General features: G+C 41.1%; 1 protein-coding gene across 6 annotated transcripts in view; it reads right to left on the reverse strand.

Moving 5' to 3' along the window:
* ARIH2 (ariadne RBR E3 ubiquitin protein ligase 2) overlaps nt 1–18,113 on the reverse strand; it is a 61,952-nt gene extending 43,839 nt beyond the window's left edge. For 2 of the 6 annotated variants that reach the window (XM_023547743.2, XM_023547742.2), the window contains exons 1-4: nt 18,000–18,113; nt 15,382–15,443; nt 13,414–13,774; nt 12,172–12,320 (exon numbers count right to left, since the gene is read on the reverse strand). In XM_023547743.2, the coding sequence (XP_023403511.1) occupies nt 12,172–12,320; nt 13,414–13,677 (413 nt within the window). In that variant the 5' untranslated portion in view covers nt 13,678–13,774; nt 15,382–15,443; nt 18,000–18,113. Of the gene's footprint in view, nt 1–12,171; nt 12,321–13,413; nt 13,775–15,381; nt 15,444–17,001; nt 17,116–17,730; nt 17,789–17,999 lie in introns of those variants that run through there. The other 4 variants (XM_003409674.4, XM_023547744.2, XM_064274563.1 and 1 more) reach the window with 3 other exon arrangements.
* Nucleotides 18,114–21,680: the final 3,567 nt, after the last annotated feature.

A 21,680-nucleotide genomic window follows, 5' to 3' on the forward strand; every position in this document is an offset into this window, starting at 1 on the left:
TTCTCACTGCAATATGACAGACTACTCCCCAATAACTGTAATACGTGAGAACTCACCTAAATGCCCAATGGGGAAACCGTGAGCAAATTATAGTTCGAGAACAAGATGGCGTACTATATGGGCATTTAAAGCAATTTATAAGGATGAAGTAAAAACCAGGGGAAATGTTTGATACACATGAAAAAAGCAGAGTAAATAAACACATGTACACAATGATTACTAAAATATAGTATCCATCAGGGTAGATGTTTTTTGGCTGTTTTGTTCATGGCTATATTTCCAGTGCCTAGCACATAACAGGTACTCAGTAATAATGGCTGAATGAATGAAATGCAGCACAGTAATACTATGTATGAATATGGACACGACTTGAAGGATAATAGGCAAAGAAGACAACATTTAGGCTAATGAAATTGAGTAATATTCTTTTTTAAATACCACAGCAACACTATCTTGACAATAAAAATTTAAACACGGGGCAGGGCCAAGATAGCAGAATAGACAGCCGCTTCCGGCAATCCCTCTTAAAACAAAGACCAGAAAAAACAAGCAAAACATCGTATTTATGACAAGCTAGGAGCCCTGAACATCAAAGGCAAAGTCAGAAAACAGACTGAGTGGCATGGGGAGGGAGAGATGGTTCAGAAGGTGAGAAGAACTGCTGGACCTGAATCGCCCGGATCCCTCAGGTGCCATTCCCCGGAGCGGCTGCGGCGGGCTGGTAGTAGCGTTCAGCCGCAGCTTCCTCAGGGAGAAGCAGTCAGCTGTACCGTCTACTCACACCTCTGGAACCAGAGAAGAACAGTGCTCTCTGCGAAACCTAAGTACTTGAGGATATTTTACCATGACCCCCGTCCCCAAGCCAGTTTCAGGAGCTGTTGATTTCCCTGGGCCTGAGATAGGCCCTGTTGAGCACTGGGAGCCATTCTCTCAGCCTGGCAGAAGGAATAAATTCGCAATTGGGGGAAAAGATAATTTGCCAGCTACATTAACCTGCGGAGCTCAAGACAGATGTAGCTCCTGTCCAGGCATAAGCGGTCCATGGACTTTGAATACCTTTCTGTCCTGCATGGATCTGTGTGGGTATATTTCGGGAGAAAAGGCCCTTGTTGGCAGACTGCAACTGTTTCAGCTGTGAGGTGGAGAGACGGGTGTTTGATGTTTGACACCGCTTTGCCTATTAGGCAGGGTCTTGACCTACCCCCATTAGGGGCCTAAGGACTGGAGGCTCCACTCAGGTTGCCCAGCCACCCGCAACAGGGGTCTAAGGATAACTGGTACCTCCCAGTCCTTAAAAACAAAAGGACTGGGGGCCCATGGTCCGTCTGCAGAATTCACCCACCTGTACGCTCCAGGGAAGAGGGACACACTTTTATCAAAGACATTCAGGGGATGGTTCTCAGCCCCCTGCCTTCTTCAGAGAGTGACCCCCTGCTGCAACCAGATACCGGTACCTACACCAATCACCCTTATCCCTGTAAGGCTGTACGACAGCGCCTGTACCATACACTTGATGACCAGCTACCTGGACACCTTAGCTGAATCCATACAAGAAAAGAGAATGGACTCCTAGACTGATACAGCAGTTAACAGCTCTATCCATCTGGTGACAGGATGTAAGAGCTTCAAAGGCAAAAATAATCAAGCTAGCTCACTCAAGTAACCCATTTGAGCATAACAAACCAAAACAAAGCAAGAAGCTAGGACACAGTAACCAAACATTAAATAAACTAATTACAACAACTTACAGATGGCTCGGAGACAACAGTCAATAACAAATCACATAAAGAAACAGACCATGATCACTTGAACAAGATCTCAAGGGATCTTCTAGATGAAGGTGCCTTCCTGGAATTACCGGATGCAGAATACAAAAGGTAAATACACAGAACCCTTCGAGACATCAGGAAGGAGATCAGGCAATAGGCAAAACAAGCCAGGGAACACACAAATAAAGCAGCTGAAGAAATTAAAAAGGTTATTCAAGAACATAATCAAAAATTTAATAAGCTGCAAGAATCCATAGAGAGACAGCAATTAGAAATTCAGAAGATTAACATTAAAAAATTACACAATTAGACTACTCAATACAAAGTCAGAGGCACAGAACTGGGCAAGTGGAAGGCAGAATTAGTGAGCTTGAAGATAAAGTACTCGGACACCAATATAGGTGAAGAAAAATCAGATAGAATAATTTTAAAAAATGAAGAAATCTTAAGAATCTTGTGGGACATTATCAAGTACAGGGAAGGATAAAATATAGAGAGAATTGTTGAAGATTTGTTGGCAGAAAAATTCCCTGATATCATAAAAGATGAGAAGATATCTATCCGAAATGCTCATCAAACTCCAAATGAGGTAGATTCTAAAAGAAAGTCACCAAGACATATTATAATCAAACTTGCCAAAACCAAAGATAAGGGGAGAATTTTAAGAGCAGCTAGGGATAAAAGAAAAGTCACCTACAAAGGGGAGTCAATAAGAATAAGCTCGGACTACTCGGCAGAAACCATGCAGGTAAGAAGGCAATGAGATGACTTATAAAGAGCACTTAAGGAAAAAACTGCCACCCAAGAATCATATATCCAGCAAAACTGTCTCTCAAATATGAAGGTGAAATTAGGAGATTTCCAGATAAACAGAAGTATAGGGAAATCATAAAAACTAAACCAAAAACTACAAGAAATACTCAAGGTAGCTCTTTGGTTAGAAGATCAATAATATCAGGTATCAACCCAAGACTACAACACTGGACAGAGCAATCAGATGTCAACCCAGAGAGGGAAATCACAAAAATAAAACAAGATTAAAAAATGCTCAAAACAGCGAAACAGCGATGTTACTATGTAAAAGAAGACAACATTAAAACAATAAAGAGGGACTAAGAAATACAGTCACAGATCTTTCATATGGAGAGGAAGACAGGCGATATAAAGAAATAAAAGCTCGGTTTAAACTTAGAAAAAGAGGGATAAATATAAAGGTAACCACAAAGGAGATTAACTACCCTACACATCAAAATAAAATACAAGAAAAAAATAGAGACTCAGGAGAAACAAAATCAACAACAAATAAGAGGAAAAGATAATACATAAAGATAAACTACTTAGCATAAAAAATTAAGTGGGAAAAAGAAACTGTCAACAAAACACACACACGAAAAAAACACCAAAATGACAGAACCAAATTCACACCTATCCGTAATTATGCTGAGTGTAATTGGACTAAATGCACCAATAAAGAGACAGAGAGTGGCAGAATGGATTAAAAAACATGGTCCGTCTATGTGTTTCCTACAAGTGACACGCCTCAGACTGAGAGCCACAACAAACTAAAATGTAACGGATGGGAAAAAATATATCAAACAAACAACAATCAAAAAAGAGCAGGCGTGGCAATATTAATTTCTGACAAAATAGGCTTTAAAGTTAAATCCACCACAAAAGATAAGGACACTATATAATGACTAAAGGAACAATATACCAGGAGGATATAACCATATTAAAAATTTATGCACCCAATGACAGGGCTACAAGATACATAAACTCTCATAACAGTATTGAAAAGTGAGATAGACAGCTCCACAATTACAGTAGGGGACTTCAACACACACTTTCGGTGAAGGACAGGATATCTAGAAAGAAGCTCAATAAAGACATGGAAGATCTAAATGCCACAATCAACCAACTCGACCTCATAGACATATACAGAACACTCCACCCAAGAGCAGCCAAATATACTCTTTTCTAGTGTGCATGGAACATTCTCTAGCATAGATCACATAATTAGGTCATAAAGCAAGCCTTAGCAGAAACCAAAACATCAAAATATTACAAAGCATCTTCTCTGACCCTAAGGCCATAACAGCAGAATTCAATAACAGAATAAGCAGGAAAAAGAAATCAAACAGTTGGAAACTGAACAATACCCTCCTCAAAAAAGACTGGATTATAGAAGACATTAAGGATGGAATAAAGAAATTCATACAATCCAATGAAAATGAAAACACTTCTTATCAGAACCTTTAGGACACAGTGAAAGCAGTACTCAGAGGTCAATTTCTATCAATAAATGCACACATACAAAGAGAAGAAAGGGCCAAAATCAAAGAGTTATCCCTACCACCTGAACAAATAGAAAGAGAGCACCAAAAGAAACCCTCAGGCACCAGAAGAAAGCAAATAATAAAAATTAGAGCAGAATTAATTGAAACAGAAAACTGAAAGAATTAACCAGACGAAAGATGGTTCTTTGAAAAAATTAACAAAACTGATAAACCACTGGCCAAACTGACAAAAGAAAAACAGGAGAGGAAGCAAATAACCCAAATAAGAAATGAGATGGGCAATATTACAACACACCCAACTGAAATTAAAAAAAATCATATCAGATTACTACGAAAAATTGTACTCTAACAAATTTGAAAACCTAGAAGAAATGGATGAATTTCTAGACACACTGCCTACCTAAACTTACACAAACAGAGGTAGAACAACTAAATAGACCCATAACAAAAGAAGAGATTGAAAAGGTAATAAAAAAAAAAAAAAACTCCCAACAAAAAAACCCTTGGCCCAGATGGCTTCACTGCAGAGTTCTACCAAACTTTCAGAGAAGAGTTAACACCACTAATACCAAAGGTATTTCAGAGCACAGAGAAGGATGGAATACTCCCAAACTCTTTCTATGAAGCCAGCATATCCCTGATACCAAAACCAGGTAAAGACACCACACACCAAAAAAAAAAAATTTACAGACCTATATCCCTCATGAACTTAGATGCAAAACCCTTCAACAAAATTCTAGCCAAAAGAATTCAACATATCATAAAAATAACTCACCACGACCACGTGGGATTCATACCAGGTATGCAGGGATTGTTCAACATTAGAAAAACAATTAATGTAATCCATCATATAAACAAAACTAAAGACAAGAATCACGTGATTTTATCAACTGACGCAGAAAAGGCATTTGACAAAGTTCAATACCCATTCACGATAAAAACTCTCAGCAAAATAGGAATAGAAGGAAAACTCCTCAACATAATAGAGGGCATTTATACAAAGCCAACGGCCAACATCATCCTAAACGGAGAGTGTCTGAAACCATTCCCCTTGAGATCAGGAACCAGACAAGGATGCCCTTTATCACCACTCTTATCCAGCATTGTACTAGAGAGGTCCTAGACAGAGCAATTAGGCTAGATAAAGTTATAAAGGGGATCCAGATTGGCAAGGAAGAAGTAAACGTATCTTTATTTGCAGATGACATGATCTTATCCACAGAAAACCCTAAAGAATCCTGAAGAAAACCACTGAAGCTAATAGAAGAGTTCAGCAGAGTATCCAGATACAAGATAAACATACAAAAATCAGCTGGATTCCTCTACACCAACAAAAAGAACATCGAAGAGGAAATCACCAAGTCAATACCATTTACACTAGCCCCCAAGAAGATAAAATATTTAGGAATAAATCTTACCAGAGATGTAAAGGACCTATACGAGGAAAACTGCAAAACACTACTGCAAGAAACCAAAAGAGACCTACAGAAGTGGAAAAACATACCTTCCTCATGGATAGGAAGACTTAACATTGTACAAATGCCTATTTTACCAAAAGCCATCTATAGATACAATGCAATTCCGATTCAAATTCCAACAATTTTAATGTGATGGAGAAACAAATCACCAACTTCATATGGAAGGGAAAGAGGCCCCGGGTAAGTAAAGCATTACTGAAGAAGAAGAACAAAGTGGGAGGACTCACTCTACCCGATTTTAGAACCTATCACACCACCACAGTAATCAAAACAGCCTGGTACTGGTACTACAACAGATACATAGACCAACAGAACAGAATTGAGAATCCAGAAATAAATCCATCCACGTATGAGCAGTTGATATTTGACAAAGGCCCAATGTCAGTTAAATGGGGAAAAGAGTCTTTTAACAAATGGCGCCGGCATAACTGGATATCCATCTGCAAAAAAATGAAACAAGGCTCATACCTCACACCATATACAAAAATGAACTCAAAATGGATCAAAGACCTAAATATAAAATCTAAAACGATAAAGATCATGGAAGAAAAAATAGGGACAACGTCAGGAGCCCTAATACATGGCATGAACAATATACAGAACATTACGAACAATGCAGAACAGAAACTACACAACTGGGAGCTCCTAAAAATGAAACACCTATGCTCATCCAAAGACTTCACTAAAAGAGTAAAAAGATTACCTACAGACTGGGAAAAAGTTTTTAGCTACGAAATTTCTGATCAGCACCTGGTCTCTAAAATCTACATGATACTGCAAAAACTCAACTACAAAAAGACAAAAAACCCAATTAAAAAATGGGCAAAAGATATGAACAGGCACTTCACTAAAGAAGACAGTCAAGTAGCTAACATACATGAGGAAATGCTCATAAACATTAGCCATTAGAGAAATGCCAATCAAAACTACAATGAGATTCCTCTCACCCCAACAAGGCCGGCATTAATCCAAAAAACACAAAATAATAAATGTTGGAGAGGATGTGGAGAGTCTGGAACACTTATACACTGCTGGTGGGAATATAAAATGATACAACCAATTTGGAAATTGATTTGGCGCTTCCTTAAAAAGCTGGAAACACAACTACCATTGCTGGATCGTATGGTAGAACTACCATACGATCCAGCAATCCCACTCCTTGGAATACATCCTAGAAAAATAAGAGCCTTTACATGAACAGATACATGCACACCCATGTTCACCGCAGCACTGTTTACAATAGCAAAAAGGTGGAAGCAACCAAGGTGCCCATCAACAGATGAATAGATAATTATGGTACATTCACATAATGGATTACTATGCATTGATAAAGAACAATAATGAATCCACAAACATTTCTTAACATGGAGGAATCTGGAAGGCATTATGCTGAGTGAAATTGGCCAGCTGCAAAAGGTCAAATATTGTATCACACCACTATTATAAGAACTTGAGAAATAGTTTAAACAGATATGAAAATATTCTTTGATGGTTATGAAAGGGGTAAACGGATTTTCACTAATTAGATAGTAGATAAGAACTATTTCAGCTGAAGGGAAAGACAACACACAATACAGAAGAGGTCAGCACAATTGGACTAAACCAAAAGCAAAGAAGTTTCCTGAATAAACTGAATGCTTCGAAGGCTAGTGTAGCAGGGGCAGGCTTTGGGAACCATGGTTTCAGGGGATGTTAAGTCAACTGACACGATAAAATCTATTAAGAAAACATTCTGCATCCCAATTTGGAGTCTGGCATCTGGGGTCTTAAACACTAGCACGCGGCCATCTAAGATGTATCAATTGGTCTCAACCCACCTGGAGCAAAGGAGAATCAAGAACACCAAAGACAGAAGGTAATTATGAGCCCAAGAGATAGAAAGGGACACATAAACCAGAGACTACATCAGCCTGAGACCAGAAGAACTAGATGGTGCCCTGCCACAATCGATGACTGCCCTGAGAGGGAACACAACAGAGAACCCCTGAGGGAGCAGGAGAGCAGTGGGATGCAGGCCCCAAATTCTCATAAAAAGACCAGACTTAATGGTCTGACTGAGACTAGAAAGACCCTGGAGGTCATGGTACCCAGACCTTCTGTTAGCCCAAGAGAGGAACCATTCCCAAAGCCACCTCGGCAGACAGGTATTGGACTGGACAATGGGCAGAAAATGATACTGGTGAAGAGTGAGCTTCTTGGATCAAGCAGACACATGAAACTATGTGGGCTTCTCCTGTCTGCAGGGAGATGAGAGGGCAGACGGGGTTAGAAGCTGGCTGAACGGACATGAAAAGAGAGAATGGAGGGAGGGAGTATGCTGTCTCATTAGGGGGAGAGCAATTAGGAGTATATAGCAAGGTGTATATAAATTTCTGTATGAGAGACTGATGATCTGTAAACTTTCACTTAAAGCACAATAAAAATTAAAAAAAATTTTTAAACATAAATTCAAAGATTAGGACCCAAGTGTGGGATGAGAATAACCCTTGATTACACATAGTACCCATGATTCCTAAGGAAATATAAAAGTACAAAAAACAGACAAGAATGAAAGCAGGCTTTGACTGTAATGAAGAGCTGCTTTTCTGGAAGGCAGTAAACTTGTTGTTTGTGGTGTCAGGTACACAGTGAGCACACAAAGTCAGTGATGACAAACTTTTTCAGCTGGCATAATAGGGACAACTCCAGCACTAATTATACTTAAGGAATCCTCAATGTCACTCTGGACATTTCTCATCTCTCTCTTAAAAATAAATTTTTATGTCAGGAAAACTCACATCAGACTTCCAGATTAAAGCATCATGAAATATGTCAACACACCCACTACCAGCCAACTATGAGAAACACAGGAATTTAATCTAGATTCTACTTACATACAGGCATGCAAAGAAACCTGATGTGAGATCACAAAAATAGAAATCAGACAGCTACTCAGCACACAAACACTCAGCTTGAAGGTATTTCCCATGAGTAATGACAAAAAAAAAAAAAAAAAAAACCCACAACCATTATTTGGTTAATTAATAAATATGTAAATAAATAAAAAGTCTTAAAATTCACCTATACCGGGAAACAAGAAAGTCAATTTAATAATTAAAATTGAAGTCTTCGGCAAACATTATACAAGAACTCGGGAGTTATATAAATAAAAGCTAAATATATTTTGTACTAGGAACATCAATTGGTCACGTTACAAGTGACAAAAGCATGGAAACCAGGTTGTTTTGAACACAGAACTACAAAGATTCCCGTTGCACTCAGAGTTAGAAGCCCTGAAAACTCATTATAATTCATCTACAAAGGGGTAAAGTGATCCACAGAAGAATCTGAAAAAGATTTTCCAGCCACATTTTGCTAACTAGGAAACACTAGATTTTAAAACAAATTTAAATAAGCAAAAGGGTGGTAAAATAGGGTGTTCTAGGGGAAATTTTCCTCTCTCTACTGCTGCTAACTAAGAGGCCGGCAGTTTGAATCCGCCGGGTGCTCCTTGGAAACTCTGTGGTGCAGTTCTACTCTGTCCTACAGGGTCGCTATGAGTCCGAATCGACTGGATGGCAGTGGGTTTGGTTTTGGTTTACTGCAGTTAACAATTCAGAGAGCAAGAAGTATAGTAAAAACATAATAATCAGCTTATTTCTCCAAACTTATCTGGGAAACACAGGCTTGAGAAGTAAGCACTGAATAAGCACTCATATGCTGAAGAAGTTTTAAAACTCTCTTCCTTTCCTGTAATAGTAGAGATGCCTCAGGCTGCATTCATGATCCTCCAAATGTTGTTCCCTTTTACCTATACATCTTAGTCTGTCACCCCAGCCCAGAAAATAACCTTCCCACCCGCATGCTCATAACCCTGTGGACACTGCCCTTCTACTCCACCCTCAAGGATCTCCTGCCTCAAAGCAAAGCTCAGGTAGCTCCCTGCAGAGCTTCATGGGCTAGATCTAGCCCAAAGTGGCCTATTTCTTTTCCCTCCTGAAGCAATTGGATGGGACCTTCAATGATACTCTTCCCCTCCTGTCCACAACCCTAACATGTGGCTGTGAATGGGAGCTTAACAGCAGGAGACATACTTGGCCCACTGCTAACCAAAGAAAGTCCTGTCAAGGGCTCTGTCCAGGGCTCTACTATGGCTGAGCCCCTTCTCAAGCAGCTTGTCAGCAAACATGTCATAAATTCCACAGCACAGTATTAACAGGGTTCACTGACTAACTGGTAAAATTCTCGACTAACCACTGTACCTTTTGCAATAAAAATGCCTGTTTTTATCGGAAAGGGCCTCTCTCGTCTGTAACAATAACAGTAATTTTTAAAATAAGTTTCATATAAAAATAAGTATGGCATGTAAAAAAAGGTTGACTCTGTTTTCTTTAAAGATTCATCCGCGGTCACTAAAAATATTTATCAGAGATTTTTCCCCTCCCCTGCAACACAATACCTCACTCAGAAATCACTTCATTTCTCACAACTACTCCATCTGCGTAAAATTATAACTCATTCTCAAATAATGGTTCTGTGGTATCTTGCTACGATATCTGAACACCAATAGTTCCCACCCCCTCACCCCCCGCCAATAACAGATAAACATTTCTCTGTTCTCGGCCCCGATCTGATTTTCTGAGCACCTTTCTTTCTCTGGATTAATGATCTTACTTATGGACTGGTCCCAGGACACATACAGGAAGTTATCCACTGATACCAGAAGCTCTCACTAAACCAAAAGTCTAGTGTCCCAGACATTTGGGGTTTTTCTACTTAAGAGACTTCAAATTCCAAAAGACAATAAGAGGCTCAACTTTAGGTTATACCATTGCTCATCCACAGGCAACTGCTAGCATACAACAAATAACACAGATATGACTATCAGTGAAAAATTCAAGCCACTCCTCAAACTCGGATGGCTTATGTTCATAGCCAGCTGTTCATGATGCTATAATTGTAAACTACATGTGCACATCGTTATTTCCTCCTAGCCAAATAGCACCTAAATCATATGAACGAATTAAATATCTCAATCTGTCGGTGGTTGTGAAAGCAGCATCATGACACATGGGGGAAATCAGTGGTGCAGAAGATGACTGGGTAACTATCACTATCAGCCCCCACCCTCAGACACATGTAACAGGGAACCCTGAGTTGCCAAGGCACCAGTGAACACCATTCTGTAAACTCAGCACTTGAAATACTCCAACCCACCCTCAAAAAATACTAATTACAAAAATAAAAACAATGGTAGTTGCAAGAACAAACCTGTTTACTAGCCAGCCTGGGAGAGAAAGGCTGTGTATGATTCCTTCTCCTTCACTCTTAATGAAACTGCTCTGCCTAGCCTCCTTGGTCAAGTTCCTGAGCCACTTAAAACACTACTGAGTCTCTTCACATGCGGCCAAACCACCAAAAAAGCCAGGACCCTTGCTGCCCAGTCCCAGAAAGGAAATGGGTATTAACACGCTCTTCAGTGAGGTCCAGGAAGGGAAAATATGTCTTCTACCATCATCTAAAGGAACCCTGGTGGTACAATGGTTAAGTGCTTGGCTGCTAACCAAAAAATCAGTGGTTCAAACTCATCCAGGGGCCTTGTAGGAAAAAAAGATCTGGTGATTCACTCCTGTTGAGATTACATACAGCCTAGGAAACTCTATGAGGTAGCGCTACTCTGCCATACAGGGTTGCTATGAATTGGAATCAACTCAATGGCACACACCATCACCACCACCTAAATTTTTGTGGATTATTCTTCTCTTTGCCCCACTTTTTCTTTAACCCTTTCCCTATTTCAACTTTTTTCCACCTCTTTTTATTCCTCCATCTCTGTTCCAAATTATTTTTGGTCCTTCTCTTCATGGTCTTGAGGACAATGCCCTTCCACAATGGTAGAGAAAGATGTACAACAGGGACTAGGGAATCTGGCTCACAGACTCCCTAGTAGGGAGCTGACCCTACAATAGCAGCAGTAGCTACTGTTATCAAAACCCACAAATATCCAAGAAATTATTCAATAACTACTATGGATGAAACAATGTGACAGGAATGATAGGGGAGACAAGGTATAAAGCCATTTCTGCCCTCCAGGAACTGACAATCTAGCTGGAGAGATAATGGAAAAATACATGAAAAGGTAAAACAACAGAAAGTAGTCAAAAGACTGCAATACATGACTGAACACACATGGGTTATAATGTTTGGGCAATATGACTACAGGAGAGCACAACGACTGTGTTCTAGGGGCTCTCAAGGAGACTCACCAAGAAAAGCGTAAGGCAGATGATGAAGAAGCCCTGGGCGTATTAAAGGCGAGGAGTGAAGGGAAGGCCTTCCAAGAGGATGACCATATGTCAGCCTAGTAAGAATAAAGGATGCGTGCCCGGGGCCCCTCAGGTGTTTCTAGCAGGGCAGGAAAGTCTATACGAACAACTTGACAAACTGGGAATTTCTGTGCATAGATGGGCACATCCTGATGGACTTGGTCAACTGGCACTATCCACCACATATCCACATACCTGAAAACTCTTTTTCTAATTTTAAATACCAACAGTGTGTATAATCTGACAATATGGTTAAACCAAATCAAACTAGTTGACCAGTAAGGGAGAAGTGTGCACAGTGAGGAAAAAAGGGACCTGATACCTTTTTTCTACCAGGGAAATGCCCTCTGAAGGCAGAGGTCCCAGCAGGTCTGCCATAGCTACAGTGCAGAAATCCCAAACCCAAAGGTTCCATGGGTCCTCAATCCTCAGTTTTCTGCTGAGCACAAGAGAGGAAGTCTGCAATCGGTTCTAGGAATGAGTCACAAAAAAGTTTTAGCATTTAGCTTCCAGCCAGTATTTAACAAAGCCTTGGTAAGACACTCTGAGTATCTAATGCCAAGGTATTAGCCTCTCCTGACCACCTGAAAAAAACCCCTAAACTAGTAGGTAAATCAACTGTTACAGAAAATGATACATGGCATATCTTAGTTATTTCCACTTAAATATCAACAAGAGAATTTACTTGGTTGAAATCATGCCGATGTGCCCTTGACCTTCAAATTAAGCAGACAACAAAATCCATGTAACAGTTTCCAGAGGAAGGTCAGCAAAAACAGTGAAGTAAGGGAAATACCCCTATTTTCACAGAATGGCCAACCAATGTTAGAGGAGAAGGAAACATGATGGAAAGTTGTCTAAATGCCCATAACAATGTAAACAGCAAGGACAACTGGCCTGAGGTGTAAGACACCAAAAGGTATACTAATTTGTGTTAAAAATAAGATTCTTGCTGGAATAAGCAACTTTGTTCATTCTTCAAAATTCCCATATTTACCACTTAACCCATTAAAATCAATGAAATACAAATTATGAGAATTTCGTTTTGTCCTAAATGTTGTTAAGATGATCTCTTTCAACATTATACATCAGTCATCAGTACAGGAAACAAGTGAGCACGTCAGCCCAGAGGCACTTATTATTCAGGGCAAACCAGGGGGATCTGGCTGCTCTCAAGACATCTATCAGTCACTCAAACCTGGTTGTGTAGAAGATGATGAAGATCACATCTTACGTCAAAGTTTCCTAAGACTCACTTTCTGAAACAAGTGCTATTCCATGCAAATTTGCCACTGACTATGGCACTTTTGGTCTGTATTTTCTAAATATACCTCACCACCCCTTTCTAATTCTTGGTGATCTGGGAATCCGAGGGTCTTAAATGTTTGTACATCAGAAAACAAAGTAAATGTAACAAAGGTATTCCAAATTATGCACTATATACTCAAATTTGGTTTCAAGCTAGAGGGCCATTCAATCAGTCTGGAAAAGTCAATGGTTAACAACAGCTCATCCTTAGATTTGACTAGGGGAGAATACACTTAGAATTGGCAACACTGCTCACCTTTAGCACAGAGGCTAAGCTGGTCATGTGCTCGTTGAGGGCACCCTCCGATTCCTTGTAGGTCAAGCAAGTAAACTGGTACTCCTCAGGATCAAAGGCATCGGCCCCCTGCTGCTCCACATCACTGGCTACTCCCACATAATAGTCCTCTATGTCCCCAGGGTCCTCATCTTCTTCTTCCTCCTCCTCCTCCTCTTCCTCACAGTTTGGATCATAGTCCTCTTCGTTGCTGTCAGATCCCTGGCTATTCATGTCCACAGACATCTTAGCATCCAGCCAAGTTGCAGATCAGGAAAGCAGTTGCTTTTTCCCCTCCCCCCAAACTTTACTGCTTTCTCAAAAGCATTAGTGTTTATGTCTTCTAAAGGAGGAAAAGAAAAAAACAAGTGTTACTTTTTCCCCATGAGAAGTTGTAATAGAAACCATTCATGAAGAATCAAAATGGAACAGTAATGGCCCTACTCCAACTATGGCATATTCCAACTCTGGTTTTATCCTGGACACCTCAATATCATACCGCCACCAGGTTTACTGCAGGGAAACCATCTCTGGAGAGGCAGAAGTGGCTGTCAATGCACTGGTAACTTCACATGAAGTGCCTGGCCTGAAATGGCAAGGCTGTCTGCTCTATGTCAATAAGTCAAGTTCCCATGGACTTGTCCTTCCCACCTGAGTCCTTAGGGAAGAAGCATATCCCCACAGGTGACTGCCCACACACCCAAAGATTTAACTACCAAGGTTTAAAATTTCCTTGTCATCGCTGTGTGGTGACATACCACATAAACAGGGACAAGAGTTCCTTCCCACTGCATGAAGGAAAAGAAATTCACTGCTTCACAGACATCACTCTTAGATATCTTAAGAACACATACATAATTAATAAAGAAAAATAAAAAAGCCACATAGCTCCTCTTCTGAGTTGCAATTCAACATCCTTCTCTAGTCTATAAAATTAAATAATTTTTCAGTTTTAAAGAGTTTTACCGATCTTTTAAAAGGAATACTTAGAAGCAAAGAAGCTGACCCAATAGCAAAGGAACAACATAGATATTTTGTCTTAGCAGGATCAAGGCTAGGGAAAACTCAGAATCTACTCAGGGTGAAGAAATAAGAGTTCAAATGAAACCAGCTACTGAAAAATCCTCACAGATAAAAATGTTACTTAATTATATACAAATAACAAGAGAACATTAGCTTAGAGAGCAAAACAGTCACAAATCCTAACCTTATCTCAGAAAAGATTTGTGGCAAATATCCACTAATTTTTCTGCACGTGTACTATTTCAAGCGATCATTTGCAAAGAACAATATCGACTAGTTATGTAAACCTAAAAACAAATACGCACATACACACTGCCGTCGAGTCTATTCCGACTCATGACGACCCTACAGACAGAGCAGAACTGCCCTACAGAGTTTCCAAGGAGCACCTGGTAGATTTGAACTGCCGACCTTTTGGTTAGCAGCCGTAGCTCTTAACCACTATGCCACCAGAGTAGGACCTTAAAATGCAAGAGCATTTAGATTGGTATGTAAACAATTTAAAATAAAAATCTGGATTAAATACAAAAGCAAACATAAAATCTATTTGCAGCAATCTCTACTAAATAAATAAAATAAACCCAATCATTATCTAAAACAAAGATTAAGAATGAATGCACACTGAGTATGTAATTAGCCTAAAGGACTATAAGCCACCTTTTTTTATAATATTGTAAATATATCACTGGCTCTTCATTTGATTGTTAACTATAAACACTCACATTATAAAAAACTGCATTAACGATAAACCCAAACCAGTTGTTGTTGATTCCAACTGATAGCAACCTTACATGCAGCAGTGTAATATCTGCAGTTTATTTGACACTTAACAAATTGTTCTCTACGGTGGAACCATCTAATCCCAACTGAACTTAACTACAGTATTTTCCCTTCAGGAGAAAAAGTTCATCTTTGAATTAAAAATACCTGCAATTCTTGAAGATCTGTCAGGATGATGGCACCCAAATATTCTGTCATATGATTTCCATCTAAAATGAAAAGAATTATATTTTTTTAAGTTGGTACCTTGCTTTTGCAAATTTTTTAACAAGGAAACACATTTAAAAGGACAAGTAAAAAGGGACCAGAGAAACTATTAAATTCATTATTCTCATATAGGTTTCAATAGAAATTCTCATATCATAATTACACTGACAAGAACTACAGACTTTATAAAAAAAGAAAGTACTCAGAGTAAACAACTGACAATAATTTAACCTGGGGTGTTGTTGATGGAAATAGATGTCCAATTCCCTCCCATGGTTCGAAAGCCCATCTCCTTACTCCTATCCTTCAGATTCCCTAAGTTAACTGCCACGATTTCAATCCTAAATGTTACTTAGAAATTGATAAGCCATTCAGTTTCTTCAAGGAAAACTGTAACTGACTTAAAAAGAGAACTCTTACTATAAATTCACCTCTACTCTGGTAATCAATTGCAGAATACTGCCAATATTTCAGATCTCACTTTACTCATGAAAAAAGTTATTTTTCAAATAAAAAATCTCCCCAAAAGGATGGCAATAGTAACACTAAGCTATAGTGAACACCCATTTCCCACCTCTCTCCAGATAACCTAGGGCCATTTGGCTTCCCAAGAGACACAGATCTCACTACCCATAACTAAATAAGTACTACTTGTTGTTTATTCAGAAATTTTATTTCTACCTGCTTTTTTTTTTTACCCTTTAGGATTTCTTGGAAAACCTGAGCTTTTAACTTCCAAAGAAATACTTCAAACATAGGCAAATATAAACTAAATGATTGTGGGAAACTATTTCCAAAACAGCAAAAGAACGATCGATTTTTTCCAGCTTTTTTCTTTTATACGTATTTTATGTAAAATGCTGCTTACAGGACAAATGCAATCTGTAAATATTGCTCCAGCCTACAGAAATTACCACAGATTATTTAATTTCACATCAGACTCATTCTCATTTAATCTTTACAACCCAAAAGTGGCTATCTACCATCCCCTTCTTACAAATGAGGAAGCTATAGTTCCGGAAGATTAATTTGCCCAGAATCACACTGCTGGCAATTAGTGAAGCCCAGCGTCAGACCTTCACCCCACCCAAGGCCTACAGGATTTCACAACCCCCAATGTCCTCCCAGAAAGCCTGATACTGGCCACAAACTTTCGCAAAGACCTTCCAGATTCACACCAAAAAAAGAGTAAGCTTTTCATATTCTCTGGGCTCTTCTGGACCCACAGGCTTCTCACCAACCCAACATTCAAGAAGGGGAAAAAAATTCCAGGCTCTCCAGAAGAAAAAAGAACTCCATTTCCTGAGCATTCTAGATTCAGAATTACAAAACTTAATTTTTAACCGTTTCAAAATTAAGTACCTGTATTTTACTTAAAAGAATGCTGAACTTGCTCAAAGGGACCAGTATGTATCGGCTTTATTGACAGAACGTTTTTGATTCCTTTGAGACATTAAGCTTTATCTCTACATTCCAGACAGAAAAAGGGGAATAGAAATTACTTTCCCACCAGTCATGTGTTCGGAGGACCACCAGACACCCACCCCTGGATTCACTCACCAGGCCTCACCACTCAGGGAAGAAAAGGATCCAAAATGAAGACTTCCCAGTCGGAAGTTGAGAAGAACTAAACAGGCATTTTGGGGAGTTGACGATGCTTACTCCAAATATTTATAACACTGAACGGTCATTTACTAAGTCTGCATATCCAAAGAAAACTACTTGGCACAAAGACATGAGTCAGCAACTCAGTATGTGTGCTGTCCAATACGGTAGACATAAACCACATACAGCTATTCATACTTAATTTTAAATCTAAATAAAATTTAAAATCTAGTTTCTCAGTTGCACCAACCACGTCAAACGCTCAATGGCCACGTATGGCTAGTGCTACAGTGCTGGACAAGAGAAGTATAGAACATATCCATCACTGCACAAAGTTCTATGCGACTGAACAACAATCAGTACACTGGCGAAGTCACCAGAGAACACCGCGGCCTCTCCCGCCGCTACCCCGACTGCGGCGGGCGCCTCGGCGGCGCAGCTCCAGTGCCGCATGTCCTTTCCGAGGCGCGGCGTTATCCCGGTACACCGCGCGGACTAAGAGCCCACGCGCTGAGCGGACCCTTCACGAGCGGGCGTTAAAAGCCGCGCGGACAGCGCTGCGAGAGCTTCCTTCCAGTGATGACTCGGGTGGGGAACCCCAAAAGCTGCGCGTTTCCCCCGCGCTCCCGGCGGGAACAGCCCCAAAGCGCCGGCGCCGGTCGCTCAGAGCAGCTGGCCTCCTACCTCTCCGCCAGCTGAGGCGGCGGCAGCAGGAAGGGCGGAGAGACGCCGGACGTTCGCTTGCCTCAGCGGTAGCGTCCTGCCGCCCTTCCGCGCCGGCCTGGTCTCTCATTCCACGGCGGGGGACGCCGGGACCGCGTACAGGCGGCGGGGGGTGCCGGGGCCTCGCGGGAGGCGGCGAAGGCGGAGTCCCGGCCAAATCAGGGAGGCGCGCGGAGAGCTCCCCCCACCCGCCGCAGTAAACAAGGCCGCGACTCGCACTACGCACTTACCGGGAGCCGCGACCCCGTGGCCGCTGAGCCCCGGCGGGCCACGCCGGGTCAGGCCGGGCCAGAGGGATCAGGTTGGAGCGCCGCGGCGGCGAAGGCGGCGGGCCGACGCCGGTCCGGACCCGCGCTGCTTCCTCCGGCGGATCCGTCCCCGCAGCTCCGGAAGTGCTCGGCGCGGTTGCGTCACTTCCGGTCCGGGGTCGCCTTGCGGTAGGACCCGGTCGCTACTGGCTCAGGGTTTGAGGGCGACGAGGCCGGTTTTTAGGCCGGCGTCTCGGTGCCATTCGGCCCTCGGATCCAGGGCCGGACCAGGGCACATCTGACGCTGACGGGTGCGCGAGTCAGCGGAGGGTTGCGTTTACTGAGGGGTGGTCAAGACATCATCTTCCGCATCCGCCCATTTGCGTTGTCCGCCGGGATATTTTTAACCATCGCGTTTCTGATCTGCTTGTACTCGGGTTTGTTCTGCGGCCGTACTCAGGTGTCAGGCACGGAGACGATATCCCGGCGTCGCTGGAGTGGATAAAGGACTATTGTTTCCTAGCCGCTGTCTGGTCGGAGGGGAGCTGAATCTTCGGATCAGTTTGGCCGAACCGGGGAATCTCCGTCTTGCCTCCGACGCCGTCCCTCGGCAGCCCCGCAGCCGCAATACCACACTGGACTTTGGCTTCCATCGCCTCGGCCTGGTTGGCCGCCCGGTTACTGGCTTCCCTCTCACCGATTGAAACTTAACCTTCCTGCTGCACAGCTTCTCGTAGCTGTCTAATTTTTGTCACTGTATAGGAACTGTCATTATGGTTTCCAAAACCTAGGACCTGTTGCCAAGTGTTATGGAGAGAGGCACGGAGGCTTCGCGAGTTGCTGCTGCCAGTGGAAAAGCCAGTGATGTCAGTGAGCCTCCTGGTTTGTGTAGACAACAATCCAAGCCATTTCCGTCCATACAGGAGTGGTGTGTGTGCTGACAGTTAAGATATCTATATACAACAAGCTCTCTTGCTTAGTTTTTGCAAGAAATATTTTGATTTTCAGCTTCCAGCTTCATTCAGGACATGTACCTAAATTAGGTGCAATCAAATACAAAAAAGTCCCAAATTAATTTGAAGTGAAAATTAATAGTAATGAGTAGCATATTGTAGGGTTATGAATTTTATACATTAGCATCATGAAAGTCTTATCTACTATAATCCAGTGTACTTGTTTCACTGTTCTGACAAAACATATCCAGTTAAACTTTTTGTAATGCTAGCAAAGGAGCTACAATATATTTTCTGCAAATTACATCTCAAGTAGAAGCTCTCATTTTGGGTTACTGGGAATAAATCCCCCTTTTTTTTTTTTTTAGTGAATAGAAGGGAAACAATCAGTCTTTCTGTAGAATTCTTGAATTTGCAGAATAAGGGAATGAGGGTGCTCCTGTATTCAAGCACATCTGTACAATGTATTGGAATCCTTAGGCTTTGTATCATCTTTATTTGTTCACCCATTTGTCTAAGGGTGAGTTTCTTAAGGGTCCAGCCTTGTTTTCAATATCACTCTATTAAACATTTATCAGGCTGATGATAATAACAGTATTATTTTTCACCATTAGTAATTTTGGAGCCCTGGTGGTGCAGTGGTTAAGAACTCGGCTTCTAACCAAAAGGTCAGGAGTTCAAATCAACCAGCCGCTCCTTCGAAAACCCTATGGGCAGCTCTACTCTGTCCTATAGGATTGCTGTGAGACAGAATTGACAGCAACGGGTTTGGTCTTGGTTTAGTAGTAATTTCTCCCTAGAAAACAAAGATTTAAAAATTTACAAAAATTTAAGGATATGCATAAAAATGTGCATATGTGTATGCTTTGGAATGCTGATTCTAATAAGAAAAAGTGTGCAGCATTCCAGCTGTCCAAAATTAAGAGACTTTGTTAAATACATTATGATAAAATACACAGTGAAGCAAGCCATTAAATGATGCTGTACAAAGACACCTGTTGAAAAAATAAGATGTCTGTAATATACTATCAAGTGTCATGTAAGAAGATAATGCTTTTTATATAATGCTTTTCTCTCGCCGACTAGAAGGCCCAGAACCTAGAGCTGCACATTGGATCTTAGCTTGCACCTGTTAACTGTTCAGGCATGTCAAGCTACAAGTCTGTTTTCTGTCACAGGAAAAGACAGGCTACAAGTTTTTATTAGCACTAATACAGGGCTTACAGCATCCACCTGTCAGTTTGTCATACTGTGGGGGCTTACATGTTGCTGTGACCTGAAGCTATGCCACTGTTAGTTCAGATACCACCAGGGTCACCCATGGTGGACAGGTTTCATGGACTGCCAGCAGACTAAGACAAACTAGGAAGAAAGGACTGGCAATCTACTTCTGGAAATTAGCCTGTGAAGACCTTATGGACCACAACAATACATTTCTGACTCCCTTGCTTTGGACATTGATAAGGAGGGATCAACCGCTAGTGGACGACATCATGTTTGGTGAAGCAGAGGGCCAGCAAGGGTAAGGGAGACCTTCAGTGAAATAGAATAGCACAATAGCCACAACGATGAACTCAAACATGCTGCCAGTCGCGAGGATGCTTCAAGACCTTGTAACACTTCATTTTGTTGTACGTGAGGTTGCCATGAGTTGGAGCCAACTCAAAAGCAGCTATCTCTCTTCTCTCTCTTTCTCACTTTGTGTCACAAACATTTACCCAAACCTTTTTTTTTTTTTTTCCTCATTGATAACAGGCTATCATTCTGTTTTTTTATGTAGTTGCTGTTAGGTGCTGTCAAGTTGGTTCCGACTTATAGCAATGCAATGTACAGCAACGAAACACTTCCCAGTCCTCTGCCATCCTTGTGATAGTTGTTATGCTTGAGTCTGTTGTTGTAGCCATTGTGTCAATCCATCTTGTTGAGGGTCTTCCTCTTTTTTGCTGAGCCTCCACTTTACCAAGCATGATGTCCTTCTCCAGGGACTGGTCCCTCCTGATAGCATGTCTACAGTATATGAGACCAAGTCTTCTCATCCTCACTTCTAAGGAGCATTTTGGTTGTACTTCCTCCAAAACAGATTTGTTCATTCTTTTGGCAGCCTATGGTATATTCAGTATTGTTCACCAACACCACAACTTAAAGGCCTCAATTTTTCTTCAGTCCTCCTTATTCATTGTCTAGCTTTCACATACGTACGAGGCAATTGAAAACACCATGGCTTGGGTCAGGCGCACCTTAGTCCTCAAAGTGATGTCTTTGCTTTTTTATACTTTAAAGAGTTCTTTTACAGCAGATTTGCCCAATGCAATGCATCTTGATTTCTTGACTGCTGCTTCCATGGGTATTGATTGTGGATCCAAGTAAAATGAAATCCTTGACAACTTCAGTCTTTTCACCGTTTACCATGATGATGATGTTGCTTATTGGCCCAGTTGTGAGGATTTTTGTTTTCTTTATTTTGAGGTGGAATCCATACTGAAGTCTATAGTCTTTGATCTTCTTCAGTAAGTGCTTAAGTCCTCTTCACTTTCAGCAAGCAAGATTTTGTCATCTGCGTAACGCACGTTGTTAACGAGTCTTCCTCCAATTCAGATGCCACATTCTTCATGTAGTCCAGCTTCTCAGACTACTTGCTCAGCATACAGATTAGATAAATAATGGTGAAAAGATACAACCCTGACACACAGAGAAAATATATTTCACTTAG

The sequence above is a fragment of the Loxodonta africana genome, chromosome 22 (genome assembly GCF_030014295.1).
Source record: "Loxodonta africana isolate mLoxAfr1 chromosome 22, mLoxAfr1.hap2, whole genome shotgun sequence".
NCBI lineage: Eukaryota > Metazoa > Chordata > Mammalia > Proboscidea > Elephantidae > Loxodonta > Loxodonta africana.